The sequence below is a fragment of the Sturnira hondurensis genome, unplaced genomic scaffold (assembly GCF_014824575.4).
Source record: "Sturnira hondurensis isolate 20B ecotype Veracruz unplaced genomic scaffold, ASM1482457v3 Scaffold0022566, whole genome shotgun sequence".
NCBI lineage: Eukaryota > Metazoa > Chordata > Mammalia > Chiroptera > Phyllostomidae > Sturnira > Sturnira hondurensis.
Window position 1 is genome coordinate 5,479,347 of NW_028095197.1, and position 19,501 is coordinate 5,498,847.

A 19,501-nucleotide genomic window follows, 5' to 3' on the forward strand; every position below is an offset into this window, starting at 1 on the left:
AATATACATCTCTTCCTAGGATAAGGAGCACAAGTGTCCTTTGATTTGTGGGAGGAAACTCCGCTGTGGCCTTCATAGATGTGAAGAACCCTGTCATCGTGGGAACTGCCAGACATGCTGGCAAGCCAGTGAGTGTCCTTACTGTACACTTTATTGTAAGAATATTCTAGAAATTTAGGCATGATATGTTTTGAAAGAAAGATATGCTTAGATTGGTATGAATTACTCTACTAATAAGCCTTAGTATTTCAGATATGTTGAGTTTTTTTAAAGTTATGCCTAGTGCTATATTGTTCCTGGATGTAGGAAACTCGGGATATAGGCAAAGATCCTAAGATGGAGCCTAGTTCATTAATAAATACCTCTTTTACCTGCCGCTTAATTAATACTTCTTTTCCCTGCCTCTTAAATATTATAGACCCAAGTTCTGTCCTCAGCAATTCTTCTTTCTCTACATCAGCTGTATTCAACCTTTTTCATCTCATGGCACACATAAACTAATTACTAAAATTCTGTAACATATCAAAAAATATATTTTTGCCAATCTGACAAAAATATGTATAATTTTGATTTACAAAAGAATAATAATAGGAATTACCTACCCTTTTTATTCCAAAGTGGCTTTTTAAAAACCAGTTGCTTATAGTTGTATATAAGAATTTCTGGTACCAAAAGTTAACCAATCAGAAGCAAGTTTATTTTGCAGCATGACCAATAAAATGCAACTCTGTTACATGACCTGCATATTTATGGTTCAAGACAGGCCATTCATACTGGATGGCAACTGTTATGTTGGCTGTTGTTATTTTTCTATTTGACAATCTCAGGGAAAAAAGGGTGAGTGCCCCTGAGTAAATAGTTAGGTGTTGCATGTTTTAAAAATTCAGGATTTTTGTAACTGCTTCATCGAGGACTTAAGTGAAACTGTCATTTTTTACTTACTGTGAATGCTTGGCACTGACAAATACAATGATTACAGTTTGATGCTGCTGCCTTGATTTGCACCATTGCCTGCAGTTGTTTTGCTTTTGCACCAGTAGCGTAAATGTGAACATGGTGGGAAAAGTAAGTAATGTTATTATGAAAACAGTTTTGACCTTGTGGACTTTCTGAAAGGCTCTAGGCACCCCTAGGATCAACAGGGTTCACTTTCAGAACTGCTGCGCTAAAAGATTGTCCTAAATCGGGGTTTACCAAAATGTCTTCTCTAGAATAATAAGCTTGCCTCCTTTCAAAAAGGAGTTAAGTCAGTGCTTTAGGGTTCTGTAGAAAAACATACATGGCACCCTTGCTGGGTGGTGCAGTTGGTTGAAGAACCATCTCATATACCAAAAGGTTGTGGGTTCAGTTCCCAGCAGGGCACATACCTAGGTTGCAGGTTCAATCCCTGGTCAGGGCATATATGAGAGCAACTATTGATGTTGCTTTCTCACATTGATATTTTTCTCCTCACCCCACCTCCCCCTTTTTCTCTCTCTAAAAATTAATGAACATTTCTGTGGGTAAGGATTAAAAAAAATACACAGTCCCTTACCTAGCTATTTCACATATATTAGTTCATCCTCACAATAAGCTTGTGGAGTGGATAGGTCAAAGTTTGGTACCCCCATTTGACGAAAAGAAAGCTCAGAGAGATTTGCCCACAGTCCCTGAGCAAGTAAGTGGTAGGTCTAGGACTAGAAGCCTAAGTCTCCTGACTGTTTACAGGGCTTTTTTTTTTTTTTAAATTTCTAGAGAGAGGGAAAGGGAAGGAGAAAGAGTAGGAGAGAAACATCAATGTGTGGTTGTCCCTCACATGTCCCCCACTGGGGACCTGGCCCAGACATGTGCCCTGACTGGGAACCAAACCGGCAACCCTTTGCTTCACAGGCCCATGCTCAATCCACTGAGCTACACCAGCCAGGGCTTACAGGGCTTTTTTTTACCACACCATGTAGCCTTTGAAGGGTTTGCTGGAAAGTGGTGACTGAAAAAGAACAGTGGAAGCTGGGGGTCCTAGAGGGCCCTGGGTTTCCTAACTCTGGTGCTACAGTTGAGAACCATGGCTAAGGGCCTGGCCTCTACCGTGGCCCTCTGGAGAACTGGCTCCTCTTAGGGTCTGATGGTTAGGAGAGATCTTGACAAAATGGGCTGCTTGTTAGAGCTGATCCAAGTGAGCTCTCATTTTGATTTGGCTTATGAACGGTGCCCGATGAACTCAGGTATAGTTCTGTGCTTCATTTCAGCGTATTTCAAGTGCCATAGACCTATAAGAATTTTTTGAATGGCTTCAGTGGATCTCTGGAGTTTATATTCAGATATATATTTTTGTGTGTTTGTTAATTACCTGTAGCTCTCATAATCTCTGTCCATTTGCTTAACCAAAAGAGTTGAAAAAGAGCTGTGCCTTTAGTGGAAGTCTCCTTGTTCTCTCAAGAAGAGATGGCCTGTAGGTCTTTTGTTTATAAAATACATATAAAACTGTCTTGGGTTCATGGTCTTTGAGTTTGTTGTAGGTACAAATGAAACACTTCATAAGTATCTGCTCCTTTGTCATCAGCTCGACTTGCACACAATACAAACTTTAAAAAAAACAGTAGCCAATTCTCTAGAAATATAAGCCAGAATAAAATAAAGAAAATAAAATGTAAATGTGTAAAGTATGTGTCTTCATCCCACACTCATGAAGGGTTATTTTGTTTCACCCGCTCCTCTGCCAGGTTTTGATGAATTAACCTGCCACTGTGGCGCATCAGTGATCTACCCTCCAGTTCCCTGTGGTACCAGGCCCCCTGAGTGTACCCAAACCTGTGCCAGAGTCCATGAATGTGACCATCCAGGTGGGTGCCAGCCCCTTGCCTCCACACCTTATACCTGCTCACACCATGTCATTTAGAGTGTTTCACAATGGTCTTCACTGCTCTGAGGTCATCCTGGATGGCACCCCTTGCTCCCAGAGTTGCTCGGGGACTGCTTCTGTGATCGCGGCCACAGCTGGGAATCACAGTGCCCTCCGGTGCTTCACTCCGTGGACATCAAACACCTGAAAGGCTGGGAGAAGCCCTCACTGGTATTGTCTTTTAGGGATGTTCTTTCTTTGTGGCCTCCACTTTTGTTGCATATTTCAAAGTTGAGCATCTTTTTACAAAATTTGAAGTAACTTGGGTTTTGTTGTTGTTGAAGCAATATGACTTTCTTTCTTTTTTTTAAGTATATTTTATTGACTATACTGTGTGCAGTTTTCCTGTTCTTTTTTCTCTCCTTTATCCCCCTCTACCTGATACCCCATTCCCTCCAGCAATCCTGCCTCTCAGTTCATGTCCATGGGTCACACATATAAGTTCTTTGGCTTCTCCATTTCCTATACTATTCTTAGTCTCCCTCTGACTATTTTGTATGTACTGATTTTGCTTCTTATTCCATGTACCTTTTCCCCCATGCTCCTCCACTCCTCGTTTCCAATTCCCTGCTGATAACCCTCCACGTGATCTCCATTTCTGCGATTCTGTTCCTGTTCTAGTTGTTTGCTTAGTTTGTTTTGGGGGTTTTTTTAGGTTCAGTTGTTGATAGTTGTGAGTTTGTTGTCATTTTACTGTTCAGTCTTTATCTTTTTTTAGATAAGTCCCTTTAACATTTCTTACAATAAAGGCAGGTGATGATCAACTCCTTTTACATGACCTTATCTGGGAAGCACTTTATCTGCCCTTCCATTCTAAATGAAAGCTTTGCTGGATAGAGCAATCTTGAATGTAGGTCCTTACCTTTCATGACTTGGAATACTTCTTTCCAGCCCCTTCTTGCCTGAAAGGTTTCTTTTGAGAAATCAGCTGACAGTCTGATGGGTACTCCTTCATAGGTAAATTTCTCCCTTTCTCTTGCTGCTTTCAAGATTTTCTCCTTGTCTTTAATCTTATGTCAAGACATAATCAAATTTTAATTATGATAATGTCTTGGTGTGTTCCTCTTTGGGTACAACTTGTTTGGGATTTTCTGAGCTTCCTGGACTTCCTGAAAGTCTGTTTCCTTTGCCAGATTGGGGAGGTTTTCTTCATTATTTTTCCAAGTAAATTTTCCATTTCTTGCTCTTCCTCTTCTCCATCTGGCACCCTCATGTTAGATGTCAGAACGTTTAATGTTGTCTGAGAGATTCCTAAGCCTTTCCTCATTTTTTTGAATTTTTGTTTCTTCTTTTTCCAATTGGATGTTTATTTCTTCCTTTTGTTCCAAATCATTGATTTGGATCCCTGTTTCCTTCTCTTCACTGTTGGTTCCTGTGTATTTTTTTTTATTTCACTTTGTATAGCCTTTACTTATTCCTTTATTTTGTGTCCATACTCAGTCATTTCTCTGAGCATCCTAATTACCAGTATTTTGAACTCTGCATCTAGTAGGTTGGCTATCTCCTTGTTGCTTAGTTTTTGGTTTTTTTTTTTAGTTTTGATCTGTTCTTTCATTTGGGCTATATTTCTATGTCTCAGCACACCTGTTATGTTGTAAGAAGCAGAGCCTTAAGTATGCACCAGGGCAGAGCAACCCACTTTGCTGTCTTGTGGCTCCATCTGTGGGGGAAGGGTCAAAGAGGGAACAATGCCACTTGGCCGACTCACACCCTGCTTTCAAGATACTGGCACTTTCTCCTGGCACCACAACCCCTGCAGGTTTTTACAGCCAGAAGATCTGAGGCTTTATTTTGCCTACGCTGGAGCCTTGGGTTGCATGGTCTTTCGCTCCCCAGTTGTTCCTCCCAGTTTATCCACACATAAATATGGGACCGCCTAGTCCGCCAGCCACATGTCCTCTCTGCCCCAGCTCCCCGTCTCCACCCCTCCTACTGGTCTGAATGAATGTTTCTTCTTTAACTCCTTGGTTGTCAGACTTTCGTGCAGTTTGATTTTTTGTTAGTTCTGGTTGTTATTTGTTTTTTAATTGGTTGTTTCCTTCCCTTGGTTGGTGTGAGGAGGCAAAGTACATCTAGCTACACCTCCATTTTGACCAGAACTATTTTTTCTCTCTTTATTTTTTTTTAAATTTAATTATTGTTCAAGTAGTTTTCTGTCTTTTACTCCCATCCCAGCCCACCCCCCTTAGTTTTTATCAATGTGTCCTTTATATTTCTTCCTGTAAATTCTTCCCCTTTTTTCCTAAAATTCCCTCCTGTCTCCCCTCTCGTCCCTGTCAGCCTGTTCTCTATTTCAGTGCCTTTGGTTATATTTTGCTTGTTTGTTTTGTTGTTTAGGTTCCTATTAAGGGTGAGATCATATGGTATTTGTCTTTCACTGCCTGGCTTATTTCACTCAGCATAATGCTTTCCAGTTCAGAACTTTTATATGTTTATTTCATAAAAAAATAAAAAATAAAAGGTAAAGTCATAGGATTGAAATATCATTTATGTCATCTTTTAGAGACTTAGTTTGTATTTTGGGAACCTTTGTTCATGGGAAAATATACCTTTTTTTTTTCCCTTCTAAAATAAAAGTGGGATTCTACTGAATTTACTCATTTTTACTAGTGTTTTTCTTTCTTCCTATAATTTAAGCCCCTCTCCTTATCAGTGAATATTTATTATAAATAGATTTTTCAGTGGCAGTGGAGTGTTCTGGTTCATACATGGACCATACCTTACTCAGTCAGTCTTATGTTGCTGGACTTTTAAGTTGTTTCCAGTGTTTCTCCAACAGTCTGCTACTTAGGCCTGTGCTACATATTATCACCCGTTTTTTCATATCTGTCCCGTCTAGCCACTGGCTTTACGATGCTGTTCAACCTGCAACCTGCAGGCCGTGTGCAGCCCAGGATGGCTGTACATGCCGCCCAACCCAAAATTGTAAATTTACTTAAAACATTAAGAGTTTTTTTTGTGATAATGTGTCACAGTGTATTTAATGTGTGTCCCAAAACAACTCTTCTTCCAGTGTGGCTCAGAGACGCCAAAAGGTTGGACACCTCTGCTTAGAACCCTATCCGGCCCATCGTTTCATTTACCAAGTCCCAGAGGCAAACCTGAAATTACTCAAGTCACCAGATTTGATACTTACAGAAGTTTGGCCATCTGATTCAGGCTGACAAGTAGGCCACTGCTTCTCAATTTTTAAGTTAATAAATAAACCAGAGTGAAGTAAGTTCTTTATGAAGTGAAAAGTTCCTTCCCTGGGGACCGTAGGATGGCCCTCCCAGCTTAGTCTGCAGGCCCCTGCTGTGGTGTTCACACGGGCATAAGTTAAATGCCCAAACCAGTACTCACCCACTCCCTCCTCTGCATCCTTTTGCAGATGTTACAGATGAAGTCCAAATCCTGCTGGTTAATGTCCATAGTATGAACTTAAAACCATTTGTGAAGGGTTTTTTTTTAGCCTTTTTTGTTCAACATTCATTTAACTTTTCTTGAGTATTTGTTGTATATCCAGTATGGTGTCAGCCATAAAGGGAGGTTTAGAGAAGGTGAAAAAAGAGCCCATTATCTTGAGGTTCGTATGTTCTTGGGAGGCACCTGACACAACCAACCATTACATGAAGGTGGGCCAGATAACATGGCAGCAAGCCATCTGCGTAGGAGCTGAGACATCAGCAAGTGTGAGAGAGCTCAGGGCAGGGCGTGGTCAGCTAAGGAAGGCTTTGTTGTAGAGCGTGAGTTGGGGTGAACTACCTCATACTGGCAGCAAGGAAACTGAAAGGAGTCAGCGGAAGCATGTTAGATGGATGAGTAACAGTGATGTCTGAGCAGAAGTGAGCAGTCGCTGTGTGGAGCAGGGCCCAAAGGATGACTGAGTGGAGTGGACAGACCACGGGGCTGTGCCACAGGAAATGGGGCAGGAAAGCTGCCTCCCTCTCTGCTTCTGGGCATGGCGTGTCTGTCCGCCTCAGTTGGCTTTCTTTTCTCACTCATGCTTATCCTCAACACTTTGGCATAAAGCCAGCCACTTTTTACTTTCCTATGACCATTTTTAAAGTGCTCTAAGTTTAAAAGTTCCCTGTCATTTGCCATTATGACATGTATACTAGTCAATGTGGCTTTATTTAAACACTATTCCTAATTTTACCTTTCTCTTTCTACAGTATATCATTCTTGTCATAGCGAAGAGAAGTGTCCCCCTTGTACTTTCCTAACTCAGAAATGGTGCATGGGCAAACATGAGGTGAGTTTTCTCTCTTGTGTTTATCATTCCAGCCAGGGATTTATTTTTATTGAATTATTTTGAGTTGTTAGTCTTACTATTTCTCAAAGTTAACACTCCCAAGAAACACAGGCTTGTTGTTGACACTTTTTTTTTCTTTTTCTTTTTTAATGAAGGTATAGTTTGCATAAAATAAAATTTACCTTGTTAGTGCACAGGTCTGAGTTTTGACAATACCATTCATCCATTCATGTAACCACCACCACAGTCAAGATGTAGAACCCTTCATTCACCCCCCAGAAAACATTTGTGTCCCTCTGAAGTTATTCTTCCTCCACACTTCTAGGCCCTGACAACCAGTGATCTGTTGCCTGCCCTATTAGTTTTGCCTTTTCCAGAGTGTCACACAAATGAAATCATACAATCAGTAGCATTTTGATTACAAAAAGTAATCAAAACTCTGGTTTTTTTCTGAGACAACTTCTAGGTTAACCAGCAAGAGGAAAAGTTACCAGCCTGGGAAAAAGTGTTACAGGGAGAGCATCCCAGGAGGCGGAGTGGGCTCCCCACTAGTAGCCGCTGTTTCTTCTCTGTACACCCTATGCAGCTTCCCATCCTGACTGCTAGGCCCAAAGGCCTTCCTCCAGCTCACCTGCACCTCCACACTGCCACTGTCATGAAGGACGGGCATCCTTGTTCTTAGCCTCTAAACTTTATTTGAAACTGTTGACTATAGAGCCTTGGAACACTTTAAAAGTTTATTTTTAAACATGCATATTCATGGTAGAGTTCTGCTACCCAGAAGGAAATAGTCTTAACATTCTGGTATGTAGATTACCAGTCATGTGTGATACACATTTTCTCTTAGTCTGAAGATTATACTGTTTTGTAACGTACTCTTCTTATTTCATAACACCTTGGCCAGCAATTCTTGAAACTCTTGACATTTATGACAACATACTTTCAGTATTCTTATCTTGATAGACATATTTTTTTTCCGTTTATTTCCTATGAGTAGTTGTGAAGTCATAGTCCTTAGTATTTATTCTTGTTTTATAAACCTTTTTTAAGATTTCACTTATTTATTTTCAGAGAGAGAGGGGAAGGAAGAGGGAGAGAAACATTGATGAACGAGAGAAACGTCATTTGGTTGCCTCTTGCATTCTCCCAACCCGGGACCTGGCCCCCAACCCAGGCATGTGCCCTGACTGGGAATCCAACCAGCGACCCTTTGGTCCATAGACCGGCACTCAATCCACTGAGTCACACCAGCCAGGGCTTCTTTTATAAATCTTACTTCCTCTGACAGTAACCACTCTTAAGACATTCATGTCTTATCTTTGTGTTGATGGCTTATTCAGACTTCATTCAACAAATATTTATCGCGTGCCTACTATTAGCTAGGTAAAGCCTAGGTTCAGGTGATTCAGAAATGAACAAGACAGTTGTGTTCCCTGCCCTTGTGGAGTGTAAGTACAAAGTACTGAAGGGGATACAAGGGGCCTCTTCCCGGGGACAACGATATTTGTAGAGAAAGTAACACCCTAAAGGATAGTGAGGATAGAGCCAACTCCTGGGGAGGGGACAACAGAGGGCTCAGCATATGCAAAAATTGTCCCCAGCACTCTGGCAGTAGAGTAGGTGTTTAATGGTGGGGAACTACAGTCTACTAAAATACTGCTTTCAAAGCGTTACAAGCATGTACATCCTAGACTTTGGAGGTCTCTTCAAAAGTAGAAGTTACGTGTCACCAGAGTCAGAGTATATGACTGTATTTTGAGGGTTCTTGAAAGAATTTGAGTAGTTATATAAAAGTAACCTTTGGTTCCACAGGAATAAAATTCCAGCATCTTTTTCCTGGAGTGAGGAATCCTGGAAGGAGGCAATTTCTAAGAAAAAAATGAATTTGGAGTTACATGGCCTATTGACTCTTAGTTTTTTTGTATAACAGAGCCATCTAAAGCTGTGGAGACCATGAGCTAGGAGACAGGAGGGAAGTTGAGTATTTAATTACATAAAAGAGTCCTGCAAGCAGTTTTGAAACCATGGGCCATCGGTGCCCCCATTCTAGGGGGGTGTCTGTCAGCTCTGCCCTAGCTGTTTGGAAAACATTGTCTGAGGATTTAAGATTATCTTTATTTATGGGGACTTCCGCCAAGATGGAGGCATAGGTGGAAACACTGTGCCTTCTCCCACAACCAAGTTTGAATAAAACAAAGATTTGGAGAAACAAAGACACAACCAAAGGACAGAAAATTGAATTATACGGAAGTCCGACTACAACTAACCGTTCAACGGGGACGGTAAGAGAGGCGGAGCCAGCAGTGAGCAGGGTCGGGCAGGACAGGGCCCCCGACCCAGGCGCGCAGGCAGACCGGAACCAGTTGGGGTGCGGGGCAGACCGCGGGCGCATATTCGCGCACAGTGAGACAGACCACGCAGGCCCCAGGGGGCGAGGGCTGACGGCGGTGGCACACTCGTGTGCAGTGGGACGAAACGCGTGGGCCTGGTGACGGCAGCAACTGCGGCACCGCTGAGGGTCGTGGCGGCAGGCGGCGGACAGGACACCATAGTCCCTCTTTGACCCCGCCCCCACATACAACGTCACAACCCAGCGACTTAGTTGCCCTGTTCTAGTGAACACTTTAGGGCTCTGATCCTGCTATGGAACAGGCACGAACAACCCAAAAGATGGTGCAAGAAGAACTCAAAGTCCCAGAGCCAATAACTCTAAGCGACCGAGAAATTGCCAGCCTCTCAGAAGCACAATTCAAGACACTATTTATCAGGATGCTCACAGAACTGGTTGATTATAGTCACAAATTAGAGGAACATATGAAGGCTAAACTAATTGAAATGAAGGGAGATGCACAGGAAACCAATAGTGATGGAAAGGAAACTGGGACTCAAATCAATGGAATGGACCAGAAGGAAGAACAAAACATCCCACCAGAAAGGAATGAAGAAATGAGAATTCAAAAAAATGAGGAGAGGCTTAGGAACCTCCAGGACATCTTTAAACGTTCCAACATCCGGATTATAGGGGTACCAGAAGGGGGAAAGAAACAGCCACGAGTGGAAAACTTATTTGAACAAATAATAAAGGAGAACTTCCCCAGTCTGGCAAAGGAAATAGACTTCCAGGAAATCCAGGAAGCTCAGAGAGTGCCAAAGAAGTTGGACCCAAGAAGGAACACACCAAGGCACATCATAATTACATTAGCCAAGACTAAAATGAAGGAGAGAATCCTAGAAGCAGCAAGGGATAAGGGGACAGTCACCTACAAAGGAGTACCCATCAGACTGTCAGCGGATTTCTCAAAAGAGACCTTACAGGCAAGAAGGGGCTGGAAAGAAGTATTCCAAGTCATGAAATCCAAAGACCTACAGCCAAGATTGCTTTATCCAGCAAAACTTTCATTTAGAATGGAAGGACAGATAAAGTGCTTCTCAGATAAGGTCAAGTTCAAGGAGTTCATCATTACCAAGCCCTTATTATATGAAATGCTAAAGGGACTTATATAAGAAAAAGAAGATGAAAAATATGAACAGTGAAAGGACAGCAAACACACAGTTATTAACAACCACACCTAAAACAAAAGCAAACCAAGAGGACAGCTAGATCAGGAGTGGAACCATAGAAATGAAGAACACGTGGAGGGTTAGAAATAGGGGGGTGGGAGGGGGAGAAGGGGGGAGAAGGCACAGAAAATAGCATAGAGGGTAGGTAGAAAATAGATAGGGGGGAGGGCGAGAATAGTGGGGGAAATATAGAATCCAAAGAACTTGAGACACGTGGTTATAAACTAAGGGGGGGAGAATGGTGGGGGAGGGAGGGTGCGGGTGGAGGGGATTGAAGGGGGGGAATAGAACAACTGTAATGGTATAATCAATAAAATATATTTTTTTAAAAAAGATTATCTTTATTTATTTTTAGAGAGGGAAGGGAGGGATAAAGAAAGGGAGAGAAACAGCCATCGGTTGCCTCTTGCAGTGCCCCGACTGGAGACCTGGCCCTCAACCCAGGCACGTGCCCCAATCGGGATTCTAACCGACGACCTTCTAGTTCTCAGGCTGGTGCTCAGTCCACTGAGCCACACCAGCCAGGGTGGTCTTGGCATTTTTAAATACTGTATATTTCGGACCATGAGACTCACCTAGGTTTTAGAGGAGGAAAATAGAGGGTAAATTTTTGAAGCAAAAAATGTGGTAAAATATTTAATAACGTAAATAACATTCGTATTTCACCAATGTAAATGTGAACAACAGCAGCATTAACCACCATTGTTCCTCCCAAATTGGGGGGGGGGGTGCATCTTATAGTCCAAAAATATGGTTTCATGTGCTCATTACTCACCTTGGGAAGTTTATGTCCTAAGTCATACTTGTCTGTTACTACAAATCTTTTTGGGTCCTAACAAGCATTAAATAAGGTTCAGATTTGATTTATTTTGAAACTAATCTTTCACACTGAAAATCAGCTTAATTTTTTTCAGGTAAAAATAACTTTAAAAAAGTGTTCTATTTGGAAGTTTAGAAATGTTTAGCTAGGAAGTTAACGCTCACCCCAAATCCCACATGGAGATGAGAATCTGATTACTTCTGTCTCTCCTAGTTGCGCAGCAACATCCCGTGTCACCTGGTTGATATCTCCTGCGGATTACCCTGCAATGCTGCACTACCGTGTGGGATGCACAAGTGTCAGAGACTCTGTCACAAAGGAGAGTGTCTCGATGAGGCCTGCAAGCAGCCCTGCACCACTCCCAGAGCTGACTGTGGCCACCCGTGTATGGCACCCTGCCACCTCAGCTCACCCTGCCCTGTGACTGCTTGCAAAGCCAACGTGCGTATTCCTGGCTCCAGGTGGGAGGTTGACTGTGATTCTGGGGCTGCTGCTGAGTTCAGAACTGCCTGCAGCAATGCCTGGGCATGCATCCTAATCAGAGGTCTTGGTTGCAGGGAACTAACTGCAAGTTAAGTTGACAAGAGCAAGGTGAAATAAATTGAATAGGTCCTGTCAGCCCAGCTTGAGATGACCTTTTAAGTATATGAGGGTCTGTTTTGTGCAAAATGTTGTGCTGGGTGCTGGGGCTATACCAGTTTACAGGAGACATGCGGTCCCTTTAATTAGATGGGACAGATACTCATTAATTACTCAGGTCATTATGGCTATGGTGTCGTGAAGGGGTATTAGACCCTTGTATAGGGAGCTACAAGAGTATGTGAGGAGGGGACTAACCTGGCCCCCTAAGGGCTTAAGTAAGGCCCCCTGAGGAGGTGAAAGCCATGGAATGAGGCAGAGTTGGTTAGGCCTTGGCTTGTCCTGGGTCAAATGTGTACCTCTGGTTCAGTGGCAAAAACTCCATTCTAGGCCTGTCCCCTCAGGTGGGATTAAGGACTGGAGTAGTTCCCAGAAAGGGGCATGTCAGCTACTAAGTAGTTAGTGTGCGTATGTGGTTAACTTCATCCTGGAGGGCAGCCACTCTGTTTTATGCCAAGGTTTGATTTGAAAGATGCTTTTAAAATGAAAGTTGTCTATTCTCATGGTTTCCATATGCTGAAAGTCGCTCCATGTCAATCTTATTTCAGATTGAGCTGCACTGTGAATGTGGACGAAGAAAAGAAATCATGATTTGCTCTGAAGCATCCAGTACTTATCAAAGGTTAGTGCTACTAAATGTTAACAATTGGTGGATCTAGGCAAAGAGTATACATGTGTTTATTGTAGGATTCTTGCGACTTCTGGAAAAAGTTGGAGTTTTTAAAGATTTTTATTTATTTATTTTTAGAGAGAGGGGGAGGGATAGAGAAAGAGAGGGAGAGAAACATCAATGTGTGGTTGCCTCTTGTGCACCCCCTACTGGGGACCTGGCCCACAACCCGGGTATGTGCTCTGACTGGAAATCGAACTGGTAACCCTTTGGTTTGCAGGCTGGCACTCAGTGCACTTAGCCACACCAGCCAGGGTGGGAAGTTTTTAAAATAAATTTTCCTGAATTTAGTTCTTAAATGCAGTGGTTAAAAACAATGGTACTGCCAGTTAAAAGCAATGATACTGCTCTATGTACCATTCCTTTCTGAACTTTAATTTGTAAAGTAACCTATTTACTTCTCCTACTCCTTCCTCTCTCTTTCCCTTTTGGTCTTATTATACCATGAGATCACACAGAAGGTGTCCTGAAGTTGCATGAATTGCTTTAATGCTTTACTACTTGTGGTGGCACAGATAGGACCAAGTCCTGTGCTCTTCCCCTGGGGTGGGGTTTCTGACTGTCTTTGCAGCCTCCTGAAATTTTGGGACCTGTGTGTTCGTACAGGAATCCGAGTACAGAGGTGGAGGTGTTAGGGATGGTTGGTTGTGTATATCTGATTGGATGTGAGATGTGCCACGGAGCTACAACTTCAGGAGTATGCAGGCATCAGAGTGTGTGTGTTTGAGTGTCCCAGGGTGCCAGGCATCGGCCTGGGTGTGCAGGGAGGCACTGAGGAGTGGATTGCCTCTTCCCTTCCTGTGGAACTGGCTGCCTAGAATCTAAATGCGGAGATGTGACATTAATGTGTGAGTTGTAATAGATGGGCTTTCAAGCCACACAAAGTGTTGAATGGTAGATACGCCTTGAGAGGAGTCTTCTGTGTGCCTAGTATGAAGAGGTTCTTGTGAAACTGCAATGCCTTTTCTTCCTTTTTTTTTTAAACACTTTAGAAGAGCTGCTATTTCCATGGCCTCTAAAATAACAGACATGCATCTTGGAGATTCAGTAGAGATCAGCAAGTTAATTACCAAGAAGGAAATTCACCAAGCCAGGTAACTTTTAAATGTGCGATTATGCCTTCTTTCTCCTGTTAGGCTTAATTTCCAAAGGGCAGGAACATTTCATTTATTTCAGTTTCCCACTGTAAAGCCTTGTGTACAGAGTAGGTGTTTAACAGATATTTGATATTGAGTCACACCCAATCCAGTCCAAGGAATCCTACTCAGGGTGTAGCTGAAACTAGAGGAGACTTTCCCAGGCCTCATTCTAGCCAGTAGCCAGAGGAAGCAGAGGCGTAGATGTGTCCAGCCTGACCCACTGGAAAACAACCAGAGTGGTAGTTATGTCAACATGGGGAAGTGGGGCTGTTAGAGGGACACTGCAAGCATTCGGGGGGCTGTGCAGGCAGGGGACACTCTGAGGCCCTTAAAGGATTCCTAGACTTTGACAGCCCAAAGGCTTGTCCACCTTGGGAGGGACCTCATCCAGCCATCCTCTGGCCTAGAGACTGCTCTGTTCCAGGTTGACTGACTAAGAACTTATTGCTGAATAGAAACTGTGAGAACCATGCCCTGACTTTATTTTCATTTGCTTCTCAAGGCTGGAGTGTGATGAGGAGTGTTCAGCCTTGGAAAGGAAAAAGTAAGTCGTGTCAGCCGCTGTTTATCTAACTGTCCTTGAACTCGGTGAAGCTAGGGGAAGGGAGCCCCTGTACGCAGTCACTCATAAGCAGTCTGCAGAGCAGACTCGGCATCTGCTCTGAGTCTTTTGCTGCTATTGGAGAGCAAGAGAAATGTGATCATCAAGAATTGAAGTGTCCAAGGATAAACCACTTAACATGATTCAACATATTTCTGAAACACGAGCTTCTGTGGTTTGGGCATGGCGTAAACATCACATGCCACAGCATACTTACTCATGACTAAGACTTCCTGATTCCACTGGAGATAAGAGGCTTAAAATTTTTTAATGAGCTTTTATGTTGAAGTGTGACATACATATACATCAGAAGTAAACCGATCAGTGAGTCATCACAAAGTAAATACAGTGTTGTTATAAGCTGCACCAGGTCAAGAAATGGAAAATTACCAGAACCCTCTATTGTACTCCACAAAGGTATAACCTCTATCCTGACTTCTCACACTTTAGATTAGCATTGCCTGTTTTTGAACTTTCTATAAGTGATGAAATCATATAGTTTGTATTAGTTTTGCCTGGCTGCTTTCCTTACTTTCGTGACGCTCATTCCTGTTGTGGCAAGTTAGCAGCACCTTGTTCATTTTTATTCCCACGTATTGTAACGTATCATAATCTGTTTCTCTTTTCTATGATTAATAGACATTAATTAATCTGGGCTATTACAAATAATGCTCTGTAAGAACATTCTTATATTTGCTTTGCTGTATATATGTATTCATTTCCATTGGCTATAAACTTAGGAGTAGAATTGCTTATTAGGAGGACATGCCTGTGTTCAGCTTCAGTCAGTTCTGCACACCGTGTCCAAAGTGGTTGTACCGGATTACACTCTAACCGGCAGGGCCATCATTCTCACTGCTCTGCATTTTTGTTAGCACTTGGAAACATCAGTCTTTTTTCATTTTAGTCCATTCTCATAGATGTTAGTGAGCTTTTCACTCATATTTACCTGATGAAGTGAAGTTGAGCACTTTTTTGTATGTGTAATGGCCATTTGGGTATATCATCTTTTGTATATTTTTTAATTGTGTTGTCTGTTTTTTTCATATTAATTAGTAGGAGTTCTTATATATTTTGGATGTGAGTCCTTCGTTGGTTTTAAATATTGTATTTTCTCATACTTTGTTCCTTTAACTTTTCACTCTCTTCATGTCTTGATAAACAGAAGTTTCTGATTTTAAGGTAGTCCAGGTTATCATTCTTTTCCTTAGTGAGTAGTGCCTTTTATGTCCTGTTTAAGAAATACTTGTCTCTCTGAGGTCATGATGTCATTCTGCATTATTGTCTAGAAGCAAAATTATTTTACCTTTCACATTTAGATCTACAGTTGACCTGGACTGATTTTTTTTTGAGCATAGGATAAGGACAGTTCGTGATTCAGTGTTTTCCCGTATAAATCCTCATTTGGCCAGTGCCATTTATCAAGATGTCCTTTTGTTCGGTGCTCTGTAATGCCACCTATATGTGGGTCTGTTTCTGAGCTCATTCTGTTCCATTGCGCTAATGTCATACCATCATAGTTATTGTGCAATTATAACGTCTTTTTTTTTAAGAGAGAGGGGAAGGGAGGGAGAAGGAGAGGAAGGGAAACATTAATGTGTGAGAGCTACATCCATCAATTGCCTCTTGCACACCCCCAGCTGGTCACCTAGCCTGCAACTCAGGCCTGTGCCTTTACTAGGAGTCAAACTGGCGACCTTTCAGTTTGCAGGCCAGCACTCAATCCACTGAACCACACCAGCCAGGGCCAAATATAACAAGTCTTAATGTCTGCTAAGTATATCTCTTCAAACATGTTTCTTCAAGATTGTCTTAGCTATTCTTGGCCTTTTGCATTTCCACTTAAATTTTAGAATTAGCTCATCAACATCTACCCCCAAAAAAACCTGCCAGGATTTTGAGTGAGATGGTATTTTATTTACAGATCACTTTGAAGTATAGTTAATGTTTGTTGCCCTGGACTCACAACCTTACTAAATTTACTTCTTTCTTTTGTCCTTTTTTTGAACTCTGAATGGGGTTTATTATGATTGAGGGACAGCCTTTATGCATTGATTTGGCTCACACATCACCTGTGAGGTGGACCGCTTACATTAGATACTAAGGCTGGTATCATCAGTTGGGAACCCAGTCTTCTTGGGGACTCTGCACATGCCACCATGGTGGCTGGGTCCCCAGAGCTCTGCCTTTGCTTTGCCTTTGTAAGTCACTGAGGTGTAAGTGTGTGGGCCCAGAGACAACAGAAAATCAGCCCCCAGCCAGGTTCCCACATGTACCTCAGCATCAGGCACATTACTCACATCCAGAGCTGGTTGTAGGGCCTCCCCTGCCTCACACATGGGGGGGGGGGGCCATAGTGCCTGTGGCATTGTGGAAGCACAGTTCCCTGACAGGGCCCGCATCCACTGGACCCAAGGGCTGCCGCATCACTGGAGGAGGGTTAGGGTGGTACAGCTGGAGCGCTGGGGAGCATCCAAGGTTGGAGGTATGCAGTCCAGGTGGCCCATAGATTTATTTATTTCTAATAGTTTATAACTTCTTTTAGATTTTGCATGTATACAGTCATGTCCTCTTCTAGTAATACTAGTTTTATTACAATGATTATACTTTTATTTCTTTCCAATTTTTAACTTTTTTTTTCTTGCCTCATTGCACTGGCTAGGGCCTCCAGTAAAATGTTGATTGGAAGGTGGTGATGATAGATATTCCTGACTTATCCCCAATCTCATAGGGAAAGCTTTAAATATTTTACCAGTAAATAATATTTGCTGGATACTTCTTATCAGATTAATCAGCATTTATTCAATGACTAGTAGTCTTTCTGGTTCCAACAAAGATTGATTAAAAAGGATAGCCCTGTAAAAATGTTAATAATTGGAGCATTTAGGTGAAGGGTATATAGGAGTTTATTATAATCTTATAACTGAAAATTTTTCAAGATGAAAAGTTAAAGAAATGCAGACGGAGTGTAGTTCTGTTTTATGTTGAAGTTGAGATTTCAACAGTTGTTAACAGTATCTCTTTAAGTGGCTATATGTGTAGAAGGTAATATGATGGTAATATGATAGCATTGCCCAAATTTCCCTTGGTTTGGCCCCTGTAGTAACTTTGTAATAACTGCTGTTCAAAACTCTTGCCCTTTAAGAACCACCAGTCACAGTGTTCTCAGCTACAAAATGTGAACTAAGAGTCCTGAGTATTCAGAAATGCTGTAGTGAAAACACAGAAGGCATCCAAAAACATGGAGATCACCTTCACGTAGATTGAGAGACAGTATTTTTTTTTTAAATATTTTATTTATTTGTCTTTAGAGGGGAAGGGAAGGAGAGAGGGAGAGAAACATCAATGTATGGTTGCCTCTCATGCCTCCCTTGCCGGGAACTGGGCCCTGCCAGGAACTGACCTGCAGCCTGGGCATGTGCCCTGACTGGGAATCGAAGAGAGACAGTATTTTATTGTAGGTAGAGCCTCAGAGCTCTAGAGTCAGATTGCCTGGATTTGAAGTCTCGCTTCACAAATCACAACGTAGCTGTGTGAGCTTAGGCAAGTCACACATCCTCTCTAAGCTTTGATTTTCTTTAAGAGTTGTGAGGCCTGGCCAAGCAGCTCAGTTGTTTATAGCATGGACCCAGTGTACCAAGGTTGCAAGTTCAATCCCAGTCAGGGCACATACAAGAAGCAACCAATAAATGCATCAGTAAGTGGAACAACAAATCAGTGTTTTTCTTTCCCTCCCTCCTTCCCATCTTATCTCCTCTCCCCGCAAGATTAAAAAAACGCCAAAAACTGCCCTGGCTGGTGTAGCTCAGTGGATTGAGTGCGGGCCTGCGAACCAGAGGATCGTGGTTTGATTCCCAGTCAGGGCACATGCCTGGGTTGCAGGCTGGTTCCCTGCAGGCCAACTCCCAGCAGGGGATGCACAAAAGGCAACCATACATTGATGTTTCTCTCCCTCTCCTTCCCCTCTAAAGTTAAATAAATAAATAAATAATCTTAAAAAAAAAAACAAAAACGCCAAAAACTATAGAAATGGTGACAATAATAGTACCTACTTCCCAGAGTTGTGAGAATTAAAATATAGAAACTAAGGATGAAACAGAAAGCTCTTGGCACAAGCCTAGCACACAGTAGGTGCTCAGTACCTGTAATATTGATTAAAACTGGCTCTCTCTTTCTGAAAGGCTTTTGAATTTCTCCTCAGTCTTAGAGCAATGACATAATGACTCTTACTATATATTCTTTCTTAAATACCTAAGAGGAAAGGAAGAAATGCAAATCTAAAAGAAAAATGCCATCTGAAGTTGTAGTATATATACTTCACTGCAGATGAAAAACTGGCAAACCAGATTTTACCACAGATGTATATTATTGGTGTTTAAATTTGAATCAGTGGCTGACTAATCAAAAAAATTTCCCCCTGGGAATTCTCTTGAAAATTTGAAAATTAAGCTTTTCTTGAAAAATTGGAAAGTCTAGCAACAGTAAACAGATTGTTATGTGCATTAAACTTGCAAGAGACCCCTGTCTCAGTGCAAATGAAAATTGCACTAAGTGCTAAGCCAGATTTTATCTATCTTTAAAAAAAGGAAAGTAAGACATTAACTGGGTGTTGGTGCAGTACCGTAAAATTCATCCACTGTCCGTCAAAACACAGATGGGCAGCGGTGGCCACCACTTAGACCATGGTGACCAAGGGTCTGTGGCGCATGCCATTTAGCCAGGTAGTCCCACACCTGGAAACATTTTCCAGAGAAATAATCTTAAAACCTTTTGCTCAAAGGCATTAATTGTGTCACTTATAATAGTGAGAAACTGGAGAACTGTTAAAGAAACCTAAATGAGGAATGTTCAGGTAAATTGTGGCATATACATAGTTAGAGGATTATGCAGCTCATAGCTGCTATTATGCAGCTATTTTCACACACAGAGTATGTGTGAAAATCAAATAGTAATATGAGA

General features: G+C 42.0%; 1 protein-coding gene across 1 annotated transcript in view; it reads left to right on the forward strand.

The window, feature by feature from the left end:
• The window catches only part of NFX1 (nuclear transcription factor, X-box binding 1), a 73,826-nt gene that overhangs the window by 48,033 nt on the left and 6,292 nt on the right, over window positions 1–19,501 (forward strand). The window contains exons 13-19 of the mRNA XM_037035722.1: window positions 20–128; window positions 2,700–2,819; window positions 7,033–7,112; window positions 11,707–11,934; window positions 12,681–12,754; window positions 13,795–13,896; window positions 14,444–14,485. Of these exons, the coding sequence (XP_036891617.1) occupies window positions 20–128; window positions 2,700–2,819; window positions 7,033–7,112; window positions 11,707–11,934; window positions 12,681–12,754; window positions 13,795–13,896; window positions 14,444–14,485 (755 nt within the window). The remainder of the gene's footprint in view (window positions 1–19; window positions 129–2,699; window positions 2,820–7,032; window positions 7,113–11,706; window positions 11,935–12,680; window positions 12,755–13,794; window positions 13,897–14,443; window positions 14,486–19,501) is intronic.